We start from the raw sequence: 22,664 nt of genomic DNA on the forward strand, positions 1-22,664 counted from the left end.
GCATTTCGTTCAAAACTCAAACGAGGCAGTGGCGGAGGAAGACAGAGTGGCGGAGTTTGAAATATTACTCTGTCTGCGTCACAAAATAAACTTTAAAGATATTTTCCATGCGAGAATGTTTCTGTGTAAACTTCAAATACCATCACATATTTGCACAAGTGCTCTGACGTTTTCGGAGCTGCCTGGCACAAAAATAACGCCATACACTGTAGCTTCACCTGGAAGTGATCACACTGACCGGAACAACAAGATGGCGAGGACTGTGGTGCTTCGGGTAGGCGAAAACAAAACACAACCTGTAACTCGTGTTGACGCTGAAGCTTGTAACGAAGAAAGAAAGCAGCTGATGTGTGTTTGTGTGAGTGATGGGCGAGGTGGGCGCCCACAGGCAGGGATGAGCGTAGTCACGGGAATCGTGGACGTTTCACTATGTAGCCCTGATGCTAACACAGGCTAGCCAGTCTCTGCTAGCTCCCAACAACCCGCTGTTATTATAAGTTAATGCGCCTGAAGCTCGCACACTGTCTTGATGTACTACGTGTTGTATGTGGCAGACATGAGTGTGAGGTATGGTGTAAGAAACATAATAGTTTCCGTGGGAATCTTAAACCAAACTGCTAATCGAAAAAACTACATACACCCGATTAGCCAAAAGTTATCGCGAGGCTGTGAGTTAAACACGATGTACACAAACATGTTAAAACATCCGGGTTTTCATTTTATTAGTAACGAGATTACAGAAACTTTGCTTTCATGTCGTGTTAAATATTCCTGATCCAGCGCTCGTTCACCGCGTCTGTATCATCACACTGTCGTGGGTTCACTCACCGTGGACGTGACACTGAAACAAGACCCCAGATAAAGGACAAACTAAGCTGGGCACTTGGCCGTGCTGTTGTGTGTTCGTCTTCAGTTCTGAGAAACTAGAATCAGTTGTTTGTTCAGCTGATGAAATCAGGTCTGTCACTTTCATTCAGACAAACATTTAAACTCGCTTTTGAAAGTTCAAATGGATTCATTAAAAACACAATGAAATACACGATTGAAGTACTTTTCTTACGCTCTAGTTTTCAGTTCAAACATATAACAAATCCACGTTGTAATAATAAACTTTGACATTTGATCTTTTTCAACTGCAAATTAAGTTAAACTTCATCAAATCTGTTTAATTCAGTCAGATAGTTCTGAGTTTTGTCAAACACACCAACACTGTATCTGTCATAAATGTTGCCATCCGACAGTTTCAAATTACATGCAGTTTATTCCTGATGATACAGCAGCTGTGATAAATCACTATAACATGTTGTTGTCACGTAGAGACAAATTCATATGAAGATATTACTGCTTATTATTGCTGTGAAGCCTTCTTCTTATAACCAGAGCAGCTGCTCAGTCGAATCCTTTTCAGTTGTCCTTGTTGATAAAGACTCATTCTTTGGAAATCTGCCTGCATTTATAAATTAGACCTTTTAACCAGTCAGCCTAAGCAGCTGTGTCCAGAAAGGTTGCCTCAGGTGAAATGTGCCCTCTCGTTTAGTAGTCAAAGTCAGCTTTATTGTCAAAGATCATATGTACAGTCGTACACAGGAATTTGGAATTGCAATGCTCCCCCAGTGTACACTAAAAATACAAAGAGAAGGAAATAAAAACAAAATAAAATAAAAAGTTTTATGTACAACACAATACAACACTACACAATTATTTAAACAGCAGTGTCCAACACAATCGTAGTGATTGTGGGTAAGTCCGTGTGCAGTGGGAGTGGGGCAGTCAATGAAAGGCTGATGGTGGTGGGTCAGAGTTTGTATGTTTGGAGGGGGGGCTCAGAGGGAAGAGGTGCATGCAGGTCTGGAGATCATGTGTGAGAGCAGGGAGTGAATTCAGCATCCTATTGACCTGTGGCGTGCCTGTATCGATAGAGTTAGGATTAGTGTTGCCACACAAAATATCACGTGACCTTACTTTAAAGAAAAAAGGAAGACCTACAGAATGAAGCGACGCAGGATTTTCATTTAGTACCATAAGTGTATCTACTCAACATCTTCTAATGAGTTCCAACCTCGGTGACCTCGACCTAAAGGTCAGAGTACGTTTTCTGGGAATCTTGGGAATGTGATAAGTTGAGGATGAGATGATGTAGGATGTTTTAAAGTTGATACCATAGAGTTGAGGGGAGACACTGATGGATTGCAGTAGTTTTTGTAAGAATGTGTTTTAAGCCTGAGACTAGATGAAGGATGATTAGCATGTTTAACGAACAGAAAAAAGACAATTACTGTGTGGATGTCACCTGCCTCTAGGGTTGGGAAACGAGGATTCCTTGGAATCGTTAGTCGGTCTGCCTATAGATCCCAGTTATCAGTTCTTGCACCCTCGTTATGATCAGCTGATTTCAGTTTGTGGAGGAGGAACACAGCAGCGCAGTCCGCAGCGTGGACATGACTTTTATTTTTATTGCACAAAAGGATGAGAGCGTGATGGTAAAGTGAGACTGCTCCAGGACAGAATCACACTATTAACACAACTTCAGCTCTTTACAAGCACCTGCACAGACAACATGCTAACGCTAACGCTAAACTAGCCAAGATCCCAGAGTGACGTTAAAGCTGAGTAAATGCTGACCCCAGACCAGCACCGTTACAAAGTGAGCTGCTGCTGAACTTGAACAGGCAGCAAACTGATGAGCAGTCAGGCTGCAGGTTTCTACCTGTTGATGTTTCTACAGTAGAATCACTTTGAAGTGTCTTTGTGCTGGTTTCATTATGAAATGGGCGATATGACCTGAAATCCATATCACGATATAATTTGAAGCACGTGCGGTAACGATATATATCGCGATATATTCTTTTCTTCTGTATAACGTATTTTCCACACTATAAGGACTTAAAATCCTTTAATTTTCTCAGAAGTCGAGAGTGTGCCTTATGTATGAATTCTGGTTGTGCTTACTGACCTCGAACCGATTTTGGCTGCAGAAATCTGTTAAAAATGTTTTAGTACAACTTTGTAAGCCGCACTGCTTGATGAATCGTCAGAGCATTACGGCTGCCGTAGTGAGGAGCTTCGCGGAGTAATCTGGGTCCAAAACTCCGTCCGCTTCAGGTCCCAAAGTCAAACGAACACTGAGAACATTAATGAATCAATGTTACCGAAGTGGAGGAAGCGCAGTTTTTGGCTTTCTCCATATTTCAACAGTGCTTCATCTCTTTGCTATGACTGTCGCCCGCCATCATTTGCAGATGATAATGGTTGTAGCCGCTGCGATGCTTTCGACCAAAACAGGCGCAGCTTGATGACATCATCAACATGCACTATCGCGATAGAGCGGTATAGTCAAAATCTCTATCGTTGGCCAAATTTATATCGTTTCTATCGTATATCGTCTCTATCGCCCACCCCTAGTTTCATACATAAACACTCAGAGAAAGATCACGAGTGTCCTCATCAGGATAGCATCTGTGCTGGTGTGTGGGGCTGTAGCCTCAGGTTATATTGTTAAATGGTGATTATGAGACAGTGTGTTTCAGCTTATTTTACAGAGTAACCTGAAAGTAATGTTATGAGTGGTATATATCAGATTTGTTATATCCTCCTCAGCTCCCGTCCCTCTGCTGTGGGATCGTGGCAGAAATGTCCTGTTTTGTCTCTGCTTGATAACCATGTAAGCTGAAGCTTGCTGTGTGTCAGTAACCCACATGTTGTCGTGTGTGTTTCACACATGATGACATGTGACTAGTTTAGTGACACAAACAAACACTTTATTCAGTAAAAACAAGCTGGTGTTGAACTTGTTGGGAAAATGTTTGAACCAGAGAAACTGTGGAGTCCTCTCACAGCAGCCGGCTGTACGTCAGCTGCTATGAATGAATTCACATTATGACATTATTATTCCAGTCAAACCCTGAGGCAACAACATGTTGATATGTTGATAAAACACCTGCAGTTATAATATTGTAAAGTACTAACAAAAGGGCCTCTTTTGCTTTTTTATGCAACATTATTCTAAAAATGTTACTGTACGCTCAGATCTACATCACACAGTTGTGCTTTTTTCTCTCAGTGCATCAGTATGACTGTAGAAAACTCTTTGAATTTGTTTTTATTTTATGCTAGTATTCAGTCATGTACCGTCGAGGCGTGTTACTGGGCTCAGTATCAGGCTGTCTCTGCTTACGTATGAAGGAGCTGTGTTACCAGTCTGTCTCCAACCGTGGAGGTCCAACCATCACTGCTGCTTGTTCTCTGTTGATTGAAGGCTAACCATAGTAAATACGCATTCATTTCTCTATGTTAAACAGGAGTAAGTTCTGTAACACAGACGGGTGAAGCAGCCGTGTGTCCCCACATCCACCATGAATCTCCAGCAGCCAGCCCCTCCCATCCCCCCTGTCCACCCTGATGTGCAGATGAAGCCTCTTCCCTTCTACGATGTGCTGGATGTTCTGATCAAACCTTCAAGTCTAGGTCTGCTTTCACTTTGTTTTTAACACTGAAAGTCAAATGTTTTATTGGGTTAATACGATAAGAAATGTCGGCCTTTACTCGTGTAAACTGAGCCCAGTGTAGAGCACAGATAAACCATTGCAGGGGTGTCAGACTTCCTGTTCCATGACCTCTTCACAGCAGGTGGATGAACTGCGTCATTTCCTGTGAATTAGAAGCTTTCTCGAGCTTCTCCAGTGTTAGTGCTGCTCATGGTCAGTTAGGTTACATCGAGGGTAGCAGGGATGATTTATGGCGCCCTCACGCTCATAGGAAGTTCATAGGAACTTGTGAAAAAGTCTTGAAAACATATTGTTTTATTTTATTGTTTTATTTTTTGTACCTTTTAACATTTCACAAAGTAAACTTGTTTTGTATTATGAACACATGTTTTTGTTGGCTGGTTAGAGTTGCATGGATCGCAGATTTATCCGTTTTTTGTGAATATAAGCTGCTGACTGGTGAGCAGAATTTTCAGCTTGGTACGTTAGTGTTCATCGTCAGTTAATCATCAAACATATTTAGTGCTTATAACAAATATATTATGCTAAATAAAGACAGATTTTTCCACAATGTATATGATAGTAAGAGTTAGTAAACCTCTATTAAAGTCTCCCTCTGCAGTCTGTTGTTTCTTAGATTCAGCATTGAAACTGAATTTAAAACAAAACATAGATGATATTCTGTTGCCTCGGCAACCACCAAGATCTCACTGCCTACAGACATTCAGTAACTCTCATTGGATAATGTTAATAAATATCTTTCACTAAATATGAACGTTTTCTACCTGTCCTTGTTTAAATTATGAAAGAAGTTATTATGCCTGAGAATCTCTAGAATGTCGAATACTTTCCACTAAACAGTTGTCTTCTACTTTGGTTAGTTTTTTTAACAACCATTTAAAAAACATATTTTGCTTTAGTTTTATTTTTTACTGCAATTCCTGTAGAGTAGCTTTTATAGTGTTAATTCAGTATGTGCTACAAAATAAAAGCCTTTCCTTTACATTAGGTTTGTGGGCATTTTATTTTGAATTGTTCTAATCATGGCACTTCAAAGGAACAGCGCATCACAGGAACAGCCTGTGATGTCACTGTGCACATTCTACTGAAAAACCTATAAATAGGGGAGACATTCAACCAACTTCAGTGGATCTCGGATGGCAGAAACACAAAACAACCTGGTTGTTAAAACAAAGACAAGGCAGACGCAGAGAAACGCAGACACAAACGCTGACGCATCTACAATGGCAGAAGCAAAAAAAGCCGCACAACCAAATACTGAAAAGTCTCCTGTGGCACAACCACCAAAGGAAACGGTTGTGAAACCAAAGAAACAACAAAAGCAAAAACAGAAAAGAGTGGCTGAAGAACCAAGAAGACCAATTACTCGGGCAAATGCCCGGGCTCTTCTTGAAGCTCAAAACAGCACGGGTTATGGAGCAAACTCGAAAAATGAAGAAGTGCAAAAAAACACTGAAGCCACTCCTGAAAAAGAAAAGGCTGAATCCCTCCCCATTTCAAATGCAAAGGAGGACATGGAGAGAGAGGGAAATAGGAAGAACCACAGCAGACCAAACCCTGTGCCTAACGGAGGGACTTGGCAATATCAACCCAATCCCACATTTAGACCCCCGTTTAATCCCTGGCACGAGATTGCTGCTCTCAGACACCAACTGGAAGCCTCCCAATACCATCAGAACAACCTTTACTGTAAAATGGTAGGTGCAAACAAGAGGGCCTCTTATCACCAGCTTGAGGTGAACAAACTTTGTGAAGAAATTCACGAGAACAAGCGAAATTATGAGGAAACGATTAAAGACCTCATAGAGCAGCTGGAAGAGGCTTCTAGTAATAAGCCCAATGACATCAGTGAGACAGACACTCTCACAAATGACAATGAAGCTATTGTCATATTGGATGAGGTGATTGCTACCCTGCAGGACCAAATCAGCCACCCTACCACAGAGCAGTGTGTGGAGTCTGCCACTCCAACCACAGAGGCTTCACACACTGACTCTGTAGGACTGAAGTCCTCTAAGGAGGCTGAATTTGAGCTCAAATGTAGGATTCAGCAAGAGCAGATTGAGATGCTCCAGAAACAGCTCCTAGCAGCTCAAAATCAGCTTGAAGAGCAGGCCGTTAAACATAGGCAGGAGCAGGAGACACTCAACCTGGAAATCAGTGACCTGAAATCCCAGCTCTGCCCCAACAAGGCCCTTCATGATTTGAAGAGAGAATCTCCTGAGCGAGAGCTGAAAGAGGCCAAAGATTGCTCACTTAAAATCCCACAGCAGCACAAAGAACAAAATTCCACTGCTGCAAATGAAATGCATAAATGTGAGCCTCTGAAAGAAAACGAGACTGGAGAACAGGAGAAGATGGAAAAAGAGGACTCACTGCCATCCACTGCAATGTCTCTGCAGGAGCCTCAGAAAGAAAAAGACACCACAGAACAACAGAAGATCGAAAAAGAAGAGTCAGCTGCATTCTCTGTACAGGGATCTTTGCAAAGTCTACGAGACAAACAGAAAATGCTCAATGTCAAGGTGGCTGAACTCGAGAATGAAGTTAAGAGCCTGCCAGAGATTCCGCCAAGTAAGAAGAAGAAGAAGAACAAGAAGAAGCGGAACTGTGTGCGTCCCCAATTTCACATAATTGGTGTCAACATCAAGTCCTAAAAATCATATTTATATACAACTAAATTGTCAGTGAACATTTGAACCCCTCTCGGTCGAGACAGAAGGCCACCCCTTCCTGAGCCCGGTTCTGTCAGAGGTTTCTTCCCATTAAGAGGGAGTTTTTCCTCTCCACTGTCGCCAAGTGCTTGCTCATAGGGGATTTGGGGGCTTTTTTTTTAACACCAACCACTGGTAAGTTCACTGACATCAAATTTAAGACTCAGCAAATATGGAAATGGATCATTCGTCATCAAGTGAGGAATCATCCATTTAAAACATGTTTGCTGAGTCATATTTAGTTGTATATAAATATGATTTCTGTCACACTCAGGCCAATCACAGACTAATTTGGACAATTGGTAAAAAATAAATAAATTGAAAAAATTGAAAAAAAGTAGTTGTGTCATTGTTTCGTGTAGATTTCAAATAACATGCCATTTTATGTCAACATATTTCTGTTACATTTGTAGTGCTCGTGGTTTTATATTCTTATGATCCTGTTTGTTTGATGAGTATATCCTTCTTCCTTACTTCACATATTTACTGCTGCTTGGCTAGCTTTAGTCATGCTAGCATCAGCATGGGTAGAAACAGATACACATCAGAGACATCACATGTAGCTTGTGTTTATGTTCAGAGTGACATCTGATTTAAAAGCAGGCAGCAAAGCACTGAGCAGCATATCAGTCAGCACAGAAAACAAATGCCATAAATGTCATCAATTAGGCTGGAATAGTTTGTTGTTTGTCTTCTATTGTAAGTGCTTTACATTTCAGCATGACATCCTGTATGTGTCCTACACTGAGGACACTTGAAACTGGTCATTTTCTTAGAATGGAGCTAAAGATAAAAACAAAACAAAACAAAACTTTCATAAGAAACCTTTATTCTGCAGTAAGGGACATTAAAAACCTAATAATGTTATCATTAAAAATATTAAAATGTGAAGTAAATGGTAAATGGCCTGTATTTATATAGCGCTTTACTAGTCCCTAAGGACCCCAAAGCGCTTTACACATCCAGTCATCCACACATTCACACACTGGTGATGGCAAGCTACATTGTAGCCACAGCCACCCTGGGGCGCACTGACAGAGAAGTAATCATAATTTTTGCACAAAATCAAAATAATCTGTTTATGACCCAGCAGTCTTAGCTAATTACAGGCCAATCTCCAACCTTCCTTTCATATCAAAAATCCTTGAAAGAGTAGTTGTCACACAGCTAACAGATCATCTGCAGAGGCTTATTTGAAGAGTTTCAGTCAGGCTTTAGAGCTCATCACAGCACAGAAACAGCTTTAGTGAAGGTTACAAATGATCTTCTTATGGCCTCTGACAGTGGACTCATCTCTGTGCTTGTCCTGCTAGACCTCAGTGCAGCGTTCGATACTGTCGACCATAATATCCTATTAGAGCGATTAGAACATGCTGTAGGTATTACAGGTACTGCGCTGCAGTGGTTTGAATCATATCTATCTAATAGACTCCAGTTTGTGCATGTAAATGGAGAGTCCTCTTCACACACTGAGGTTAATTATGGAGTTCCACAGGGTTCAGTGCTAGGACCAATTCTGTTTACATTATACATGCTTCCCTTAGGCAGCATCATTAGAAGACATAGCATACATTTACACTGCTATGCAGATGACACCCAGCTCTATCTGTCCATGAAGCCAGATAACACACACCAATGAGTTAAACTGCAGGAATGTCTTAAAGACATAAAGACCTGGATGGCCGCTAACTTTCTGCTTCTTAATTCAGATCAAACTGAGGTTATTGTACTCGGCCCTGAAAAGCTTAGAAATATGGTATCTAACCAGATTCTTACTCTGGATGGCATTACCTTGGCCTCCAGTAACGCTGTGAGGAACCTTGGAGTCATTTTTGACCAGGACATGTCCTTCAACGCACATATTAAACAAATATGTAAGACTGCGTTCTTCCATTTGCACAACATCTCTAAAGTTAGAAATATCCTGTCTCAGAATGACGCTGAAAAACTAGTTCATGCATTTATTACTTCCAGGCTGGACGACTGTAATTCATTATTATCAGGATGTCCAAAAAAACTCGCTGAAAAGCCTTCAGCTAATCCAAAATGCTGCAGCAAGAGTCCTGACAGGGACTAGAAAGAGAGAGCAGATTTCTCCTGTTTTGGCTTCCCTTCATTGGCTTCCTGTTAAATCCAGAACTGAATTCAAAATCCTGCTCCTCACATACAAGGTCTTAAATAATCAGGCCCCATCTTATCTTAATGACCTTGTAGTACCATATCACCCTATTACAGCACTTCGCTCTTGCTCTGCAGACCTACTTGTTGTTCCTAGAGCAGGGCTCGCAAAATCGCTAGCCCGACGTCCCGGGGCTAGCGATTTTTCCAGTCGGGCTACCAAAATCTATCTCAGCCCTGCCCGTCGGGCTATCATAGGAAGGAAAAATATATGTCAATGCTTTTGCATTCTTTCGGAAATGTAGCTGGGTAATTATGTCATTGGAATCGGTGAGCCACTGTCAATATGTGACATATTGAAATCGCGTTTGAATTTGCGCTTGTTTTTTGCTTCACTTTGCAATCGCGCAAACTGTGCATAGAGAGCGACAGTACTGATTGGTGAGTGACGATAATTTGCGCACCAATTCCTCTGACATTGTCTTATCAATCGTTAGCTTACTATGCAAACATGACAAGTGAAATCTCCCACAGCAAGCTTAAACATGTGAGAGGTTGATCGAGCAGAGAATCGCTGACAACGTGAGCGCGTGTGTAAAAGCAGCAGGATATATATTTTAGTTCAGCCAAATAAGACAGGTCAGGGTGAAGAAGTGACAGCCAAAGAAAAGCTTACCACAAAACGGAAAAGAACAAAAAGAAAGTGCAGCTTTATGGTTTCATGGACAAAAGAATTTCTGTGGCTGCAATATGACAAGCTAAATAACCAGGGGTGCACATAAGTGGTGCGCATTTGCTGTCAAAATAAAAAACACGCATAAGATAAGAAGTTGCAACGCGTGTTTGTGTACATAAGATTTTCTGGAGGAGGACAGACATTTGTTTAGAACGCTTAAAGATGTCGAAGAAGCTCCTTTAAGCAATTACTTTAGTGTTCCTCCACCTCCAAAGAAATGTCAGAAGGAGTCCGAACCACAAAAGAAGCGCGTGTTCTTGGAAAAGTGGTTGCAGGAGGTGAGCTGGCTTCAAACAAATGATGAACGCACAGAGATGTGGTGCAGAATGTGCCGTGAAAATCCCACTCTAGCGGACAAAAACAGTGCCTTTTATATGGACGCAAACGCGTGTTGCAACTTCTTATCTGGTGCGCCGCTTAGTTTGACGTCACATCATGTGTCACAAGACACAAACTTGTGGTGTGTCGACTGGTCTTGATTTTTTACAACCAGGTGCGTTGCCCATCTGGGTGGAAGAGTCTTTTACCCCCATGTTAATGATGCTCCAGAACAGGAGCTCAGAGACGTGCAGATACACAGAAGGAGACGCTGGAACAGTTTGGAAAGAACAAAAACACTCGGCAAAGTCTTGACTTCCAGTTTTGACTTTTCCTCGCCTCTGTCAGCACTGACATGGTGGTGTAGTCTGAGTGGTGACACCTGTGGCTCAGGAGAATACTGCAGTGAGTATTTTATACCCGCAGTACTACTTTAAATGGTCCCAATTAGGGCTGGGCGATATGGCCTAAAATCCATATCGCGATATAATTTGAAGCACGTGCGGTAACGATATATATCGCGATATATTCTTTTCTTCTGTATAACGTATTTTTCACACTATAAGGACTTAAAATCCTTTAATTTTCTCAAAAATCGAGAGAGTGTTCCTTATGTATGAATTCTGGTTGTGCTTACTGACCTCGAACCGATTTTGGCTGCAGAAATCTGTTAAAAATGTTTGATGGATTGTCAGAGCATTACGGCTGCCGTAGTGAGGAGCCTCGCGGAGTAATCTGGGTCCAAAACTCCGTCCGCTTCAGGTCCCAAATCAAACGAACACTGAGAGTTAAAAACGGTCTAAATTCTTTCATCTTTAATAAAATCATCAGCGTTGCTGCTTTATCAGGTGTAACAATTAAGTTTAACATCCAGGCATCCATGAAAACAGAATTTATTAAATTTAACAGAGTTAGAAGTTAGCAGGAAGTTAGCTCGCTAGTTACCACCTAAACATTTCATACCATGTTCTGACTGAGAGATTTTTGAAACTAATTCAAACGTACAGCTCTGCTACCACTTCCAACATAAATGAAGACAGAAACTAAACAGCAGTGACGTTTGCAGGGTTACTGAAGTTGGGCTAGCTGCTATATAATGTTGTGCTACGTGACTGCTAGCGACACAGCTATGTTAGCATAACATTAGCACAGTGAAGCTGGAGGATGAAGCCAACTTTTTTTCCACTCGATAAAAGTTAACGTGAGGGATTCTGGTGGTCAGGGACAAATGCAATCACATAGCAGGATGCTGTACACGGGCCAAACTTCAGTCAGGAGAACAACTGAGATTATTCATCCACAATACGAGGTTAGTTATTAATATACTGAAACAACACCGGAATAGAGCAGCTGCGAGAGAATCCAACATTAATGAATCAATGTTACGGAAGTAGAGGAAGCGCAGTTTTTGGCTTTCCCCATATTTCAAAAGTGCTTCATCTCTTTGCTGTGACTGTCGGCATAATTTGCAGATGATGATGGTTGTAGCCGCTGCGATGCTTTTGACCAAAACAGGCGCAGCTTGATGACATCATCAACATGCGCTAACGTGATTGAGTGGTGTAATCAAAATCTCTATCGTTGGCCAAATTTATATCGTTTCTATCGCCCACCCCTAGTCCCAACATGACTGTTGGAGTGAGTATACTTGGCTCATAACTTGTCCCGTCTGCTTGACAATCAGTACACAATGTTGCCATCTAGAGGACAGAAAATGTAATTAATTTGATTGTCCTAGTCCCAAAAATCTATTTGTAATTTCAGTTAATTACACATCAACAGCATCGAGGACACAGGTGTTTAAATCCAAAAATGTGTTTTTATTTACCCTGAAATATGAAAAATGATGAACAAATCCAAAACTTGGACAGGCAGACCAAGAAAAGAGGTCAACTCGATAAACTCCAAATATTAGCTACAAAAACAAACACAAGACAAACTGGAACTTAAATACTGGGTTAGCTAAACCCTGTGACACACAAGGCTGTCACATGACCAACACTACAAAACAATGAAACTCCAAACACCTCCCCAGCCTGATAAATGAAGCTGTTCAGCAGTCTTTCAGACAGATTCTGGATGCCGTGGTACCTCCTTCCCAAACGCAGGAGGAGTGTGGAGCCATCAACAGCAATGCTGATGGTGCCATGTCGTCTGGAAACCCAGTGATTTGGTTGGTGGATCAGCTGGGTGAGGAGTAGTGGGCTGAGCACACGCTGCTGTGGAGCCTTTTGCGCAGCATGATGTTGTTGGAGGTGTTACTGCTGTTACCATCATGGAACAGGAACTGAACTGAAGTGCAGGAACAGCAGTAGCACATGAGTGGTTTGAGAGCACCAGGGAGGGCGTCCTTTAAGGATGCAGACTGAAACAGGTCGTGGGTGGGTGAGGATGGACTCAGTGTACTCAGGCACATGATGATAAAAGCCACTGCTGTGGGGCAACAGTCAGTATAACAACAGCTAACAGAGAGATGGTGCCGATCTCAGTGGAGAAATCATTGAAGTCAGGATCGTTTGTCCAAAATATAAATGACAGAGAAAGTGTGTGTTGTAACCTGACTTGACAGCCCTGGTTTCTGTTGACAGGAGCGAGTACGGCTCAGAGGTACCACCAGGAAAAATATTTTATCTTTGCGTTGACGCCACAACAAGTTAGAGAAGTGTGCATCTCCCGGTAAGCCTGTTTCTTGATTGGTCAGTTCATCTGCAGTAACTGAAAAAAGTTTTTAAAATCGACTTTAACTGATTTAAACTTTTTCAGAGACTTTCTACCAGGTGGGAGGAGAGACTATATGGTTCAGATTCAGCTGAGGTGAGGATGTTCAGTTTTCTGTAAACACTTAAAGTGACATTTATACACCGAACACAGTGCCTAAAGACAACACGACATTGCAGATTTGATCAATCTAAACCGATGTGTGACTTATACACACTGAATTTTGAGGAAAATTCGTCCCCAAAAAACGAACGGTTTAAAAACAAAAGAAGAAGCTGAAGCGATGATGATCTGGTCCTGATGATCCTGAAGGAGAAAAGGAGGAAGCAGAGATTCCGAGTTCCTCCAGTTCTCACGAGCAGGCAGCAACATGGAGAATATCACAGCGTACATACATGTTTCAGGATGGCAGTTTGAACTCAGAGAGGTCATTCAGATGGACCCAGAGCAGCGTCTAGCTGTGTCTGAGCTACAAACTGTATTTCCATATCATTGAATATTCATACCAGTGCGAGATTTGAGCTACGAGGGCACCTGTTACCAAATGCTGTAATCTGATTGGTCAGATCTCTTGATTCGGAAACGTCAGAAAGCTCCAGCTTGGTTCAGATATACACGGCGGGTGAATTGACGCGGTCGGTGTGAAGAGGGCTTTACATTAGAACCTGACCCCCGTCATATTGTCCTCTGTGAGATGTTAGTGTGGATGTTTTACACTCTGTAGTGGCTGATAAATGAAAACAGGAGAAATACCAGCCCACTGATCTGAACACACTGGGACTGGTCCCTGACTTCCTGTGACAATCAAACCAGATTATTTCTGTCATATTATGACAGTAAACATTCATAAATAACTGCTTGTAACAGATCTCGTTGTTTGCGTTTCAGAAAAAACATTATTGTCCAGATTTTTTAATATAAATACAGCTCTGTCTTATTTCTCCTACAGCAGTTAGGCTCGACCCACTTCTCAGTTAAGAGTAATGATGAAGTCTCAGTTACCTAAATAGAGTATATCAGAGTATATCAGAGTATATCTGAGTATATCAGAGTATATCTGTGTATATCAGAGTATATCTGAGTATATCAGAGTATATCTGAGTATATCAGAGTATATCTGTGTATATCTGACTATATCTAAAGTTTCGTACTGGGCTCTGAAATGTTTCTGTGTGTTTTCAGGTTTTGTTTATCAGAGACGAGCTGCCCTCAGGAGGACAATTACCCCAACAGTCTTTGCATAAAGGTCAATGGAAAACTGTTTCCTTTGCCAGTAAGTGCTCGTTGTACTGCAGTCAAACAAGAAGCCAGGCAAACTTTATATTGTGAATATGCTAACGTTGGATTTCTGCCTGCAGGGCTACGCACCGCCACCAAAAAATGGCGTGGAACAGAAGAGACCAGGAAGACCACTCAACATTACCTCCCTTGTTAGACTCTCATCTGCAGTACCCAATCAGATTTCAGTGACATGGGCACCTGAAATTGGAAAGGTAAGAGAAGAAGCTCAAGTTGGAAATGTTTTAAGCATGCTTATGTTTATGCGCTGTGATGTGTGGAGGTGGTGATGCTCTCTGAATTCACAGGGTTGTAATCTGGATACTGCCACACACACACTTCTCTTTAAAGGAACACATTTACAGTCACATCGTTCTAGTCTCATCTCTGAAGCAAAACAGCAGAATTGGAAGAAACAGCAACCGGGCTCCGGCTGCAGGGACTCACAGCAGCAACAACCTGTTAAAGAGAAACTCACCGTAGATATGAAACAGACAGATGTGTGTATGGGATGTTGTCGAGACACGAGACTTTACCTGATGCCAAACATCAGTGATCCACACTGTGTATGAAGTGTCTCTGTTGTTATTATTAGTGTGACAATGAGAAGCATCAAGAGATTGACAGACCACGTGATTTTTGCGCATTGCATGCCGGGAACTCGTGGCAAAACAATCCAAGTACCTGCATCAAATGCAAGCATTTGCAGCACCGCAAAATGTTCATTCTTCGGTTCCAATAAATTCTTGCTTTTTCTTTGCCCCCCAAAAAGGTATGTACAAAACGAAGGAGAGCAATGCCGGTCCGTACAAAGACAGACTTGATGAAAAGTCAAAGAAAAGATACGAGGAAAAAATCAAAGGAGTGAAAGGGTCAGACCCTTACGAGCACACAGAGTGGACAAAAGACGTCAGCGTGCTGCCCAACTTCACCACGCTCATATTTATAATCATACGGTTCTTGGAGTGAGTGCATACACTCATGAAGTTTAGTAACTTCAGGTCACTGCAACAAGCCCAGGTACAGTTTACTGACGGATGGGTGCAGGACCTTGAAATGCACCGTGTAGAAAGTAAAGGCCATCGTACGTATCATAAGTTTACCAGTCTCACAAATCGTCGTCATAAATACACATTCGTTAACCGTTTATTAATATAACCTTTGAGCTCAGCGGTAATTAATTAGTAGTGAAAATAATTTCTGGTAGCATCACAGAAATGTAGCAGTGACAATAATACTGTATGCTGTAATCGTACTGGGCAATTAGTGATACAAAACAACTGTTTTATCCTGTGAATAAAAGTATATGTTTTTGTCAATGTACCATAATAACAGAAGCGAAACACAATATTGTGTCAGGACAATTCACTATTTATGCACAATAAACAAAGGAGCATAGCGCGACAATTTCTGTTCAGCGCCAGACTTGCTTGTAACCTATATCACCAGTTATGTTAAGAAAAATGACGCATTAACTACAACAGCAGACTGACCTCTGTGTAAATGCTTGGAGCAGACTAACCTGTGAGCTGGAGTGTTCTGGGACGTTATATTTGATCTTTGAATGGCTGCAATCCAGGCCACCCGTCGCGTCTTTGTTACTTCGGAAACATGGCTCGAACAATTTCTCTTCAACGACGTAATCCGATAACAACCGATCTCTTTACCCGTCGGCTTCCCGTGGCTGTCATGCGACCGGCTATTGCAGTTAATAATACAACAGCTTCTTGACATTTTTGTGTTTCTTTTTATCGCTGTGTGACTGATTTCAATTGAAAGCCTGCGTGCGATAGTACCGCTTGCCACGAGTTCCCAGAATCCTTTGCGGTTTTACCCCTGAGTGACGTCACATTTTCAATCTCTATAGCTGAAGCCGGTTGTGTCATTGAACATCTGTTGTTCCTTCCTGTTATTGATGTCATTTTAATCCTGAGCGTGTGTTTGACTCCTGCTGTTTCACACTGAGTATGAGCCACGCCGTCTTTGTTTCAGACCTACTCCATGTCTGTGTACTTGGTGAGGCAGCTGACGTCTCCCCTGCTCCTGCAAAGACTGAGGATGAAGGGCATCAGGAACCCAGACCACTCCAGAGCACTGAGTAATAATGAGCTTGTTACTGTAACAGTTACAGAGCAGCAGTAACTGTTACAGCAGTAACAAGCCCCCCCCACACACACAGTACAGGTCTGATTGTAATCAAATGGTCTTCACCCAAACGTGAGCTGCATGAGCGACTACAACACTGATGCCTCAGCTTTACAGTCTTACTACAACTTTATTCATCCTCCTCACACTTATGTTTCCCGCGTATACTCAGGTAGATCACATGACATCAGGTAGATCACATGACATCAGGTAGATCACATGACATCAGGTAGATCACATGACATCAGGTAGATCACATGACATCAGGTAGATCACATGACATCAGGTCATGCTGACAAACAGCAGAGACATGACAGTTATGTTCTTAGTTATTTCCTGCCTGAGACTGACATGTTCCAGGCAGGAGTCAAAGCTGAGTATAAGACCAGGCTCATAGTGTAGAGATGTGGTGAAGCCCTGTCGTGTGTGTCTCAACCTGTGTCTTTGCATTTTGCCCTCCTCTCTGTGTTCCAGTCAAAGAGAAGCTGACAGCAGATCCAGACAGTGAGATTGCTACAACAAGCCTTCGAGTGTCTCTTATGTGCCCGGTAAATAAGCAGCCATGCAACATGTGACACGTTTGAAGCTCCCTGAAGTTTGAACACTGTGTGTGCTGAGTCCACGAGTCAGAACGAGGTGTCTACATGTAGTGTTACTAACAAGCTCCACCTTAAACCCTCCTCACTGTAGAACTGCACTGATATAGAACTGCAGCCAGACTCTGTTCTATGGGACGTTTTGTGGCTTTGGACCTGAAAATATTTGGACAGCAGCACAAACTAAACTAACACATTCATAACAAAACAGTCAACATGTAAGTAGTGTGCAGGAAAATGACATGAACCAAAACATGAAGAGAAATCTGGACTCATATGTAAACAAATGATAAATGTCATACATGGCTCTTGTCCCGATTCGTGATTGAGGTGAGAGACAAACGACCTCTGGTCCAAGTGCGTCAAAACAATGATTTTATTAAACACGTGTGTGGAAAGATGCACAGCTCGATATTGTCACCCCAGATCTCCCGTCAAAACGTACTTTCAGCATGGTTTTATCATGTCAGGGTTCACGCCCCTTCTCGCGTTAGACAAAACATCACATGTACAGGTTATAATTAACGACAGTTCAACTAGTTTCCGTGTTTAACAGCATTTCCCCCTATATGGTTGTCTGGCTGCTCCAGATGCTTCCTGTAGGCCCGGATCACTAGTTGCCAAGCAGAGACAAAGCTAGACGTCTTTCACCTTTACCCTAGAAATTATACTTCATGTCTATGTGTATGTAAGCGTGTTAGGCACAGGATTGAGTGGTGTAATCAACTCAATCACAATGTACTGTATCACATTCTTATACACTAGGTTGACAATGTGTTGACTAATTGTAACACACAAAACTGACCTGGGTATTGTAGCATGCAGGTCATTTCATCGATATATCAGTTCAGACATAACGCTGAACGACACTTTTAACCTTCATTAGACTGTATGCTTAACGCTATCATGAGCACAAATGTCATACCATGATTGGATATGGGGCGCATAGGGTCAAAAAAATCGGATTTGATGCGCTTTCGCCTGCAGTGTGAACGTAGCCTAAGTAGGAGCTGGTTGGGCCGAGGTCAGGTGAAGGTCATAGTGTTAAAGAAAACCTGCCGAGCTGTGATTATTAAACTCTGCTCGGTTGAGAGGGAACTCCCTCCAGCTCCAGTTGAGGCTGTGTGGTTGAGTCTCCCTGCAGCTTCAGCATTATGACCGTGTGCACATATGCAGAAAGCTGCTGATGATTTGACTCTTACATACGTCACAGATGTTGACACATGAACCTATAACGCGTTACACACACTCATATTTCCTGAGTTTCACGTATGAGCCGAGTGCTGACCCGCTGTGTTTACCCATCGGCCTGACCTCAGCTTTGTTTCGTCCTGCAGCTGGGTAAGATGCGACTGATGGTGCCATGCAGGGCTGTGACGTGCTCCCATTTGCAGTGTTTCGATGCTGCCCTCTACCTGCAGATGAATGAGAAGAAACCCACCTGGATCTGTCCTGTGTGTGACAAGAAGGCTGCGTATGAGAGCCTCATCATTGATGGGTAACTGAGCAGGCCGTCATCACAGAAACATGACATACTGGAGATCATTTAAGCAGGACCACAGCTCCCTTTTTCATTTGATCCACCTCATGTCAGTACATGGGGATCTGCACTGGTCTGTGAGGCCTTCCCCAAACTGCAGCCTCATTCATGCTCCTCCCATCCGCCATTATCTAATAGAAATGCTGTCAAACCTAAATGAGGATGTGGTCCAGCTGGTGAAACACTGAACAATCATCCATGTGTGCTTTATGCACCGTTTGGTGCCCGTATGTGTCAGATACTCAGGTGGACTGATGGCTGAGGTCCACCTGTTGGTGACTTGGATCGGGCCTGGGTAGGCTTGGCCCAATTTATAGTGAGCCTGTGCTCAGCTCAGTGTTGTTTACCTGCGTATCTACCTTACAATATAAAGCACCTCGAGGCGACTGTTGTTGCAATGCTGTATAAATAACACTGAATTGAAGGTGGGACCATGAATGTGACGCTGCAAGTCCGTTAGGTGATGCTGAAGGTGGTCAGTCCATCTGCCCCACAGGCTGAATGAAACTCTGGATGACATGTTGGTGTCCCCAGGTGAGAGAGGTTAGTGACGGGAGAAGATGTTAATGTAAATGAAAGGAACAGAGGTGATGAGAGGTTAACTAGGTTTGATGTTAAGAAGAGAAATGCAAGAGGATGGATCGTGGAAAAGGATGGAAATAGCTTTGTTGAAGATGGAGGTAATATGTGAGCAGAGCCAGGTTCACACAGGTACATCTCATTTAAAGGTACCATCTGAAGAGGTAGGAGACTGTAAGGTGGTGGCAGCAACAGTCTACCTAGGCAGTATAGGATGGATGAAGGTGGAGGAAAGGATTACGTGGTGGAAGCTGAAGGCTGACTGTTGCAAAGAGTTGGGGTCTGGGTTGGACTGAAGCACTACAGCACAACTGCCAAGAAGGTGTTTGGGATAGTGTCTGGATAGAGGAAAGAGGACAAGGAGACTTGGTGGTGGAATGAGAACGTATCCAAAGGAAGAGTTCAGCAGATGGTCTGGGAGGGGATGTAGACAGGAGGCTAGGTGTGCAGCCACGAGAGGAGCGGCAGAAGAAAAGGCTTCATCTGAGGCTGGAGAAAAGACCGATTGGCTGGGACGAGAGATTGAAGGACAGAGATGGGAATGTGCAAGTGAAGGAAGTGCACTGAAAACGTCTTAAACAGGAGCTTACTGTCTCTGTGGAGCCAGAGACAACATACTGAGAGGAAGTGTGGTCCTACATGAGGACGTGTGAGGGTGGAGCAGGACATGTATGAGCACAGTGAGGTTTGTGGGCAGAAGAACAAGAGGAAGACCACAGACGAGGCTCATGTATGTGCTGAAGGAGGACACGGAGAGGGCTGGTGTGACAGAAGAGGATGTTAGGCTGAGATGGAGGCAGACCTGTGGCAGCAGGAGCAGCTGAAAGAAGGAAGAGTCTATCTGAAGCCCAAAGCCTGCAAATACAAGACATCCTCCTCATTTTACCCTCAGCTATAAAAGACTGATGGGGTCATGTTGTCATTTACACCCAGGTTTGTGAAACTGACCTCACAGCCCAGTTTTAATCTGTGCTGCTGGTTTCAGTCAATACACAACTGTCCTGTTTATAAGGCTGCAGTCAGCTGAGACTGAAGGAGTCAGCTGGAGGATGAAGAAACGTTCCTCCCACTGAAAACATCCAGATGAACAGAATCAACTTCCTGGGATTTCCTGACCAGGATCATTGAGCAGTCATTAAGACTTCAGAGAGTTATTCCTGAAGACTGCTGAAGGAATTACAGGAGCGCTGCCTGAGAACAAACGTGTTCATACTAGAGTTGAACTATAAACTGGTTTTGCTTTTTATACAAGATTTAGATTGTTCAGTGCATGTTTGAATGATTCACTGCAGACATTTCTTATTTTCCAAGCAAATGATCAAAACTGAGGCAGGTCTTTAGCCTTCTGCACAGCACTGCACTCCACATATAATGAATATGCATGTAATCTTCCCTGTGCACAGATGCATATGTGATCAGTACTGATGACATCAGACTGAGCTGTTTGGACATCTCTAACACTGACACAGTGCTGACACAGTGCTGACAGCCTGCGTGACGCGTTCGTGTGACCGTACTTCACATCAGTGTTTTACCTCTCTCTCTCTCTGTGTGTCTCTCTCTCTCTGTGTCTCTCCCTCCCTCCCTCCCTCTCTCTCTCTCTCCCTCCCTCCCTCTCTCTCTCTCTCTCTCTCTCTCTCTCTCTCTCTCTCCCTCCCTCCCTATCTTGTACTAAAGATTGTTCTTGGAGATCCTGAACGACTGCTCGGACGTGGATGAAATCAAGTTCCAGGAGGATGGGACGTGGTGTCCAATGAGACCAAAGAAAGACGCTGTAAAGATCCCCACTCAGTCCGTTCCAAAGGTGGACAGTAAGTATTGTCCCCTGCACACCTGGCAGCTTCTAGATGGTGTGGATTCATGTATATGTGAGTCCTGTGGGCACACAGCACTGGCCTGTATGGTGGGCAGGGCTGCAGAGGCTAGTGTGTTAAAACAAATGTCAGTGGCTGCTTTGATTTAGGAGCTTTGTTAAATAAATAAATAAAATATTTGATTCAACTGTATTTATATATCACCAAATCAAAACAAAGGTCTTCTTAAAGCGCTTTATATCGTAAGATAAAGAGTCGACAATAATACAGAGCAGGACTGAAACTTTGAATGTGAGTCATGGAGAAAGGAGGATAAGGCCTTGGACGACCACAGACTATTAGCATCAGGGGGTGATCACGTGACCCTGTTTCTAAAATAGTTTTGTTCCTGTGTCAACAGAAGTCCTGTAAGTTTCCAAAAGAAGGGTGAAGGATGTTTGCAAAGCTGTTAAAGACTCATTGTTGTCTGCACAGCACTGAGAAATCCTTTTAATCTCACTGGGACAGAACTGGGAGAAATGGATTTATTCATGAATCCATCTTTGTGTCATTGTGTTGTAAATGAAACTGTAGGTTTTTGGTGCTTTGACAGTGTTGTTATCAGACCCAATAACTGAGCTGAAAGAGACGGAGAGGAACCGACTGCGTGTCCAACAAACCTCCAGTGAGGATCAGTAATAACAGACCATCATCTTTTCCCAGTGTCCCAACCTTTAAGTCCACTAATGGACTAAAGAGCTTACAGAGTGGCTCCATACATGCTGATTTTAGCCATAAACCGTCTGTTGGCTGAAACCTCACCTGTAGTAACCAGATTCAATTCAGCTCGTTGAAAGATGTGAAAATGATTGCTGTCGGTCTTTTATTGGGACGGGAGGAGCAGACTCATGTCAGGTGACCTTTACCTTTCAGCCTCGGCTCCTTTGCGTCAACCGTCGGTGGCCCCTCATTCTACTGAGCCCAGCTGCACCAAGAGGGCGGATGTGATCGATCTGACTATAGAAAGCTCTTCTTCTGATGATGAAGAGGACAAAGACCCTCCACCCAAGAAACGCTGCGTCTACATTTCCAAGAATGAGGAGATGCATGCAAAGGGGTGAGCCATGTTTCAGTTTTCCCGTGAACCATCTGGTGTGACCGCGCTGTACCCCAGCATGTTGATGATTACATGTGTGCTCATCAGCTGTGTGTGTTTGTCTTTGATGTTCTCAGAGTGTTGAGCTACCAGCCCACTGTGCGAGTGCCAAACGTCCAGGCCCTGGACCCGTCGTATCTGAACTCCACACTGGCCGACTATGCAGTCCCCTTCCATCCTTCTGCCTTGGCCTCCATCCCCACAGACATGCAGAGTGAGTCAGAGAAACACTCACTGACTGTCAGCTATGTGCACATGGATACTGTTCAAAATCTGATTCTTCTGTCTTTCAGGTCTGGATCTGTTTTCCTTAATTCAAACTGATCCACAGGTATGTGTTTTATGTTCCCTCCTTTTTTTAATGCTGTCTGAACTGACAGCACAGTGACGCAGTCTCATAATGTTCCTGACATGCAAGCTTTCTGTTTGTTTCAGTTAGAGTGGATTTGACATGTGGTGCCAAATGGT

General features: G+C 43.0%; 1 protein-coding gene across 1 annotated transcript in view; it reads left to right on the forward strand.

The window, feature by feature from the left end:
- The window catches only part of pias2 (protein inhibitor of activated STAT, 2), a 25,364-nt gene continuing 2,700 nt past the window's right edge, over positions 1 to 22,664 (forward strand). Inside the window, exons 1-13 of the mRNA XM_026187364.2 lie at positions 1 to 274; positions 4,299 to 4,464; positions 12,980 to 13,067; positions 13,155 to 13,205; positions 14,292 to 14,382; positions 14,468 to 14,602; positions 16,380 to 16,485; positions 17,007 to 17,080; positions 18,466 to 18,626; positions 20,925 to 21,058; positions 21,974 to 22,157; positions 22,274 to 22,410; positions 22,490 to 22,527. Of these exons, the coding sequence (XP_026043149.1) occupies positions 4,353 to 4,464; positions 12,980 to 13,067; positions 13,155 to 13,205; positions 14,292 to 14,382; positions 14,468 to 14,602; positions 16,380 to 16,485; positions 17,007 to 17,080; positions 18,466 to 18,626; positions 20,925 to 21,058; positions 21,974 to 22,157; positions 22,274 to 22,410; positions 22,490 to 22,527 (1,311 nt within the window). The 5' untranslated portion in view covers positions 1 to 274; positions 4,299 to 4,352. The remainder of the gene's footprint in view (positions 275 to 4,298; positions 4,465 to 12,979; positions 13,068 to 13,154; positions 13,206 to 14,291; positions 14,383 to 14,467; positions 14,603 to 16,379; positions 16,486 to 17,006; positions 17,081 to 18,465; positions 18,627 to 20,924; positions 21,059 to 21,973; positions 22,158 to 22,273; positions 22,411 to 22,489; positions 22,528 to 22,664) is intronic.

Source organism: Astatotilapia calliptera, chromosome 12 (genome assembly GCF_964374335.1).
Source record: "Astatotilapia calliptera chromosome 12, fAstCal68.1, whole genome shotgun sequence".
NCBI classification, from domain to species: domain Eukaryota; kingdom Metazoa; phylum Chordata; class Actinopteri; order Cichliformes; family Cichlidae; genus Astatotilapia; species Astatotilapia calliptera.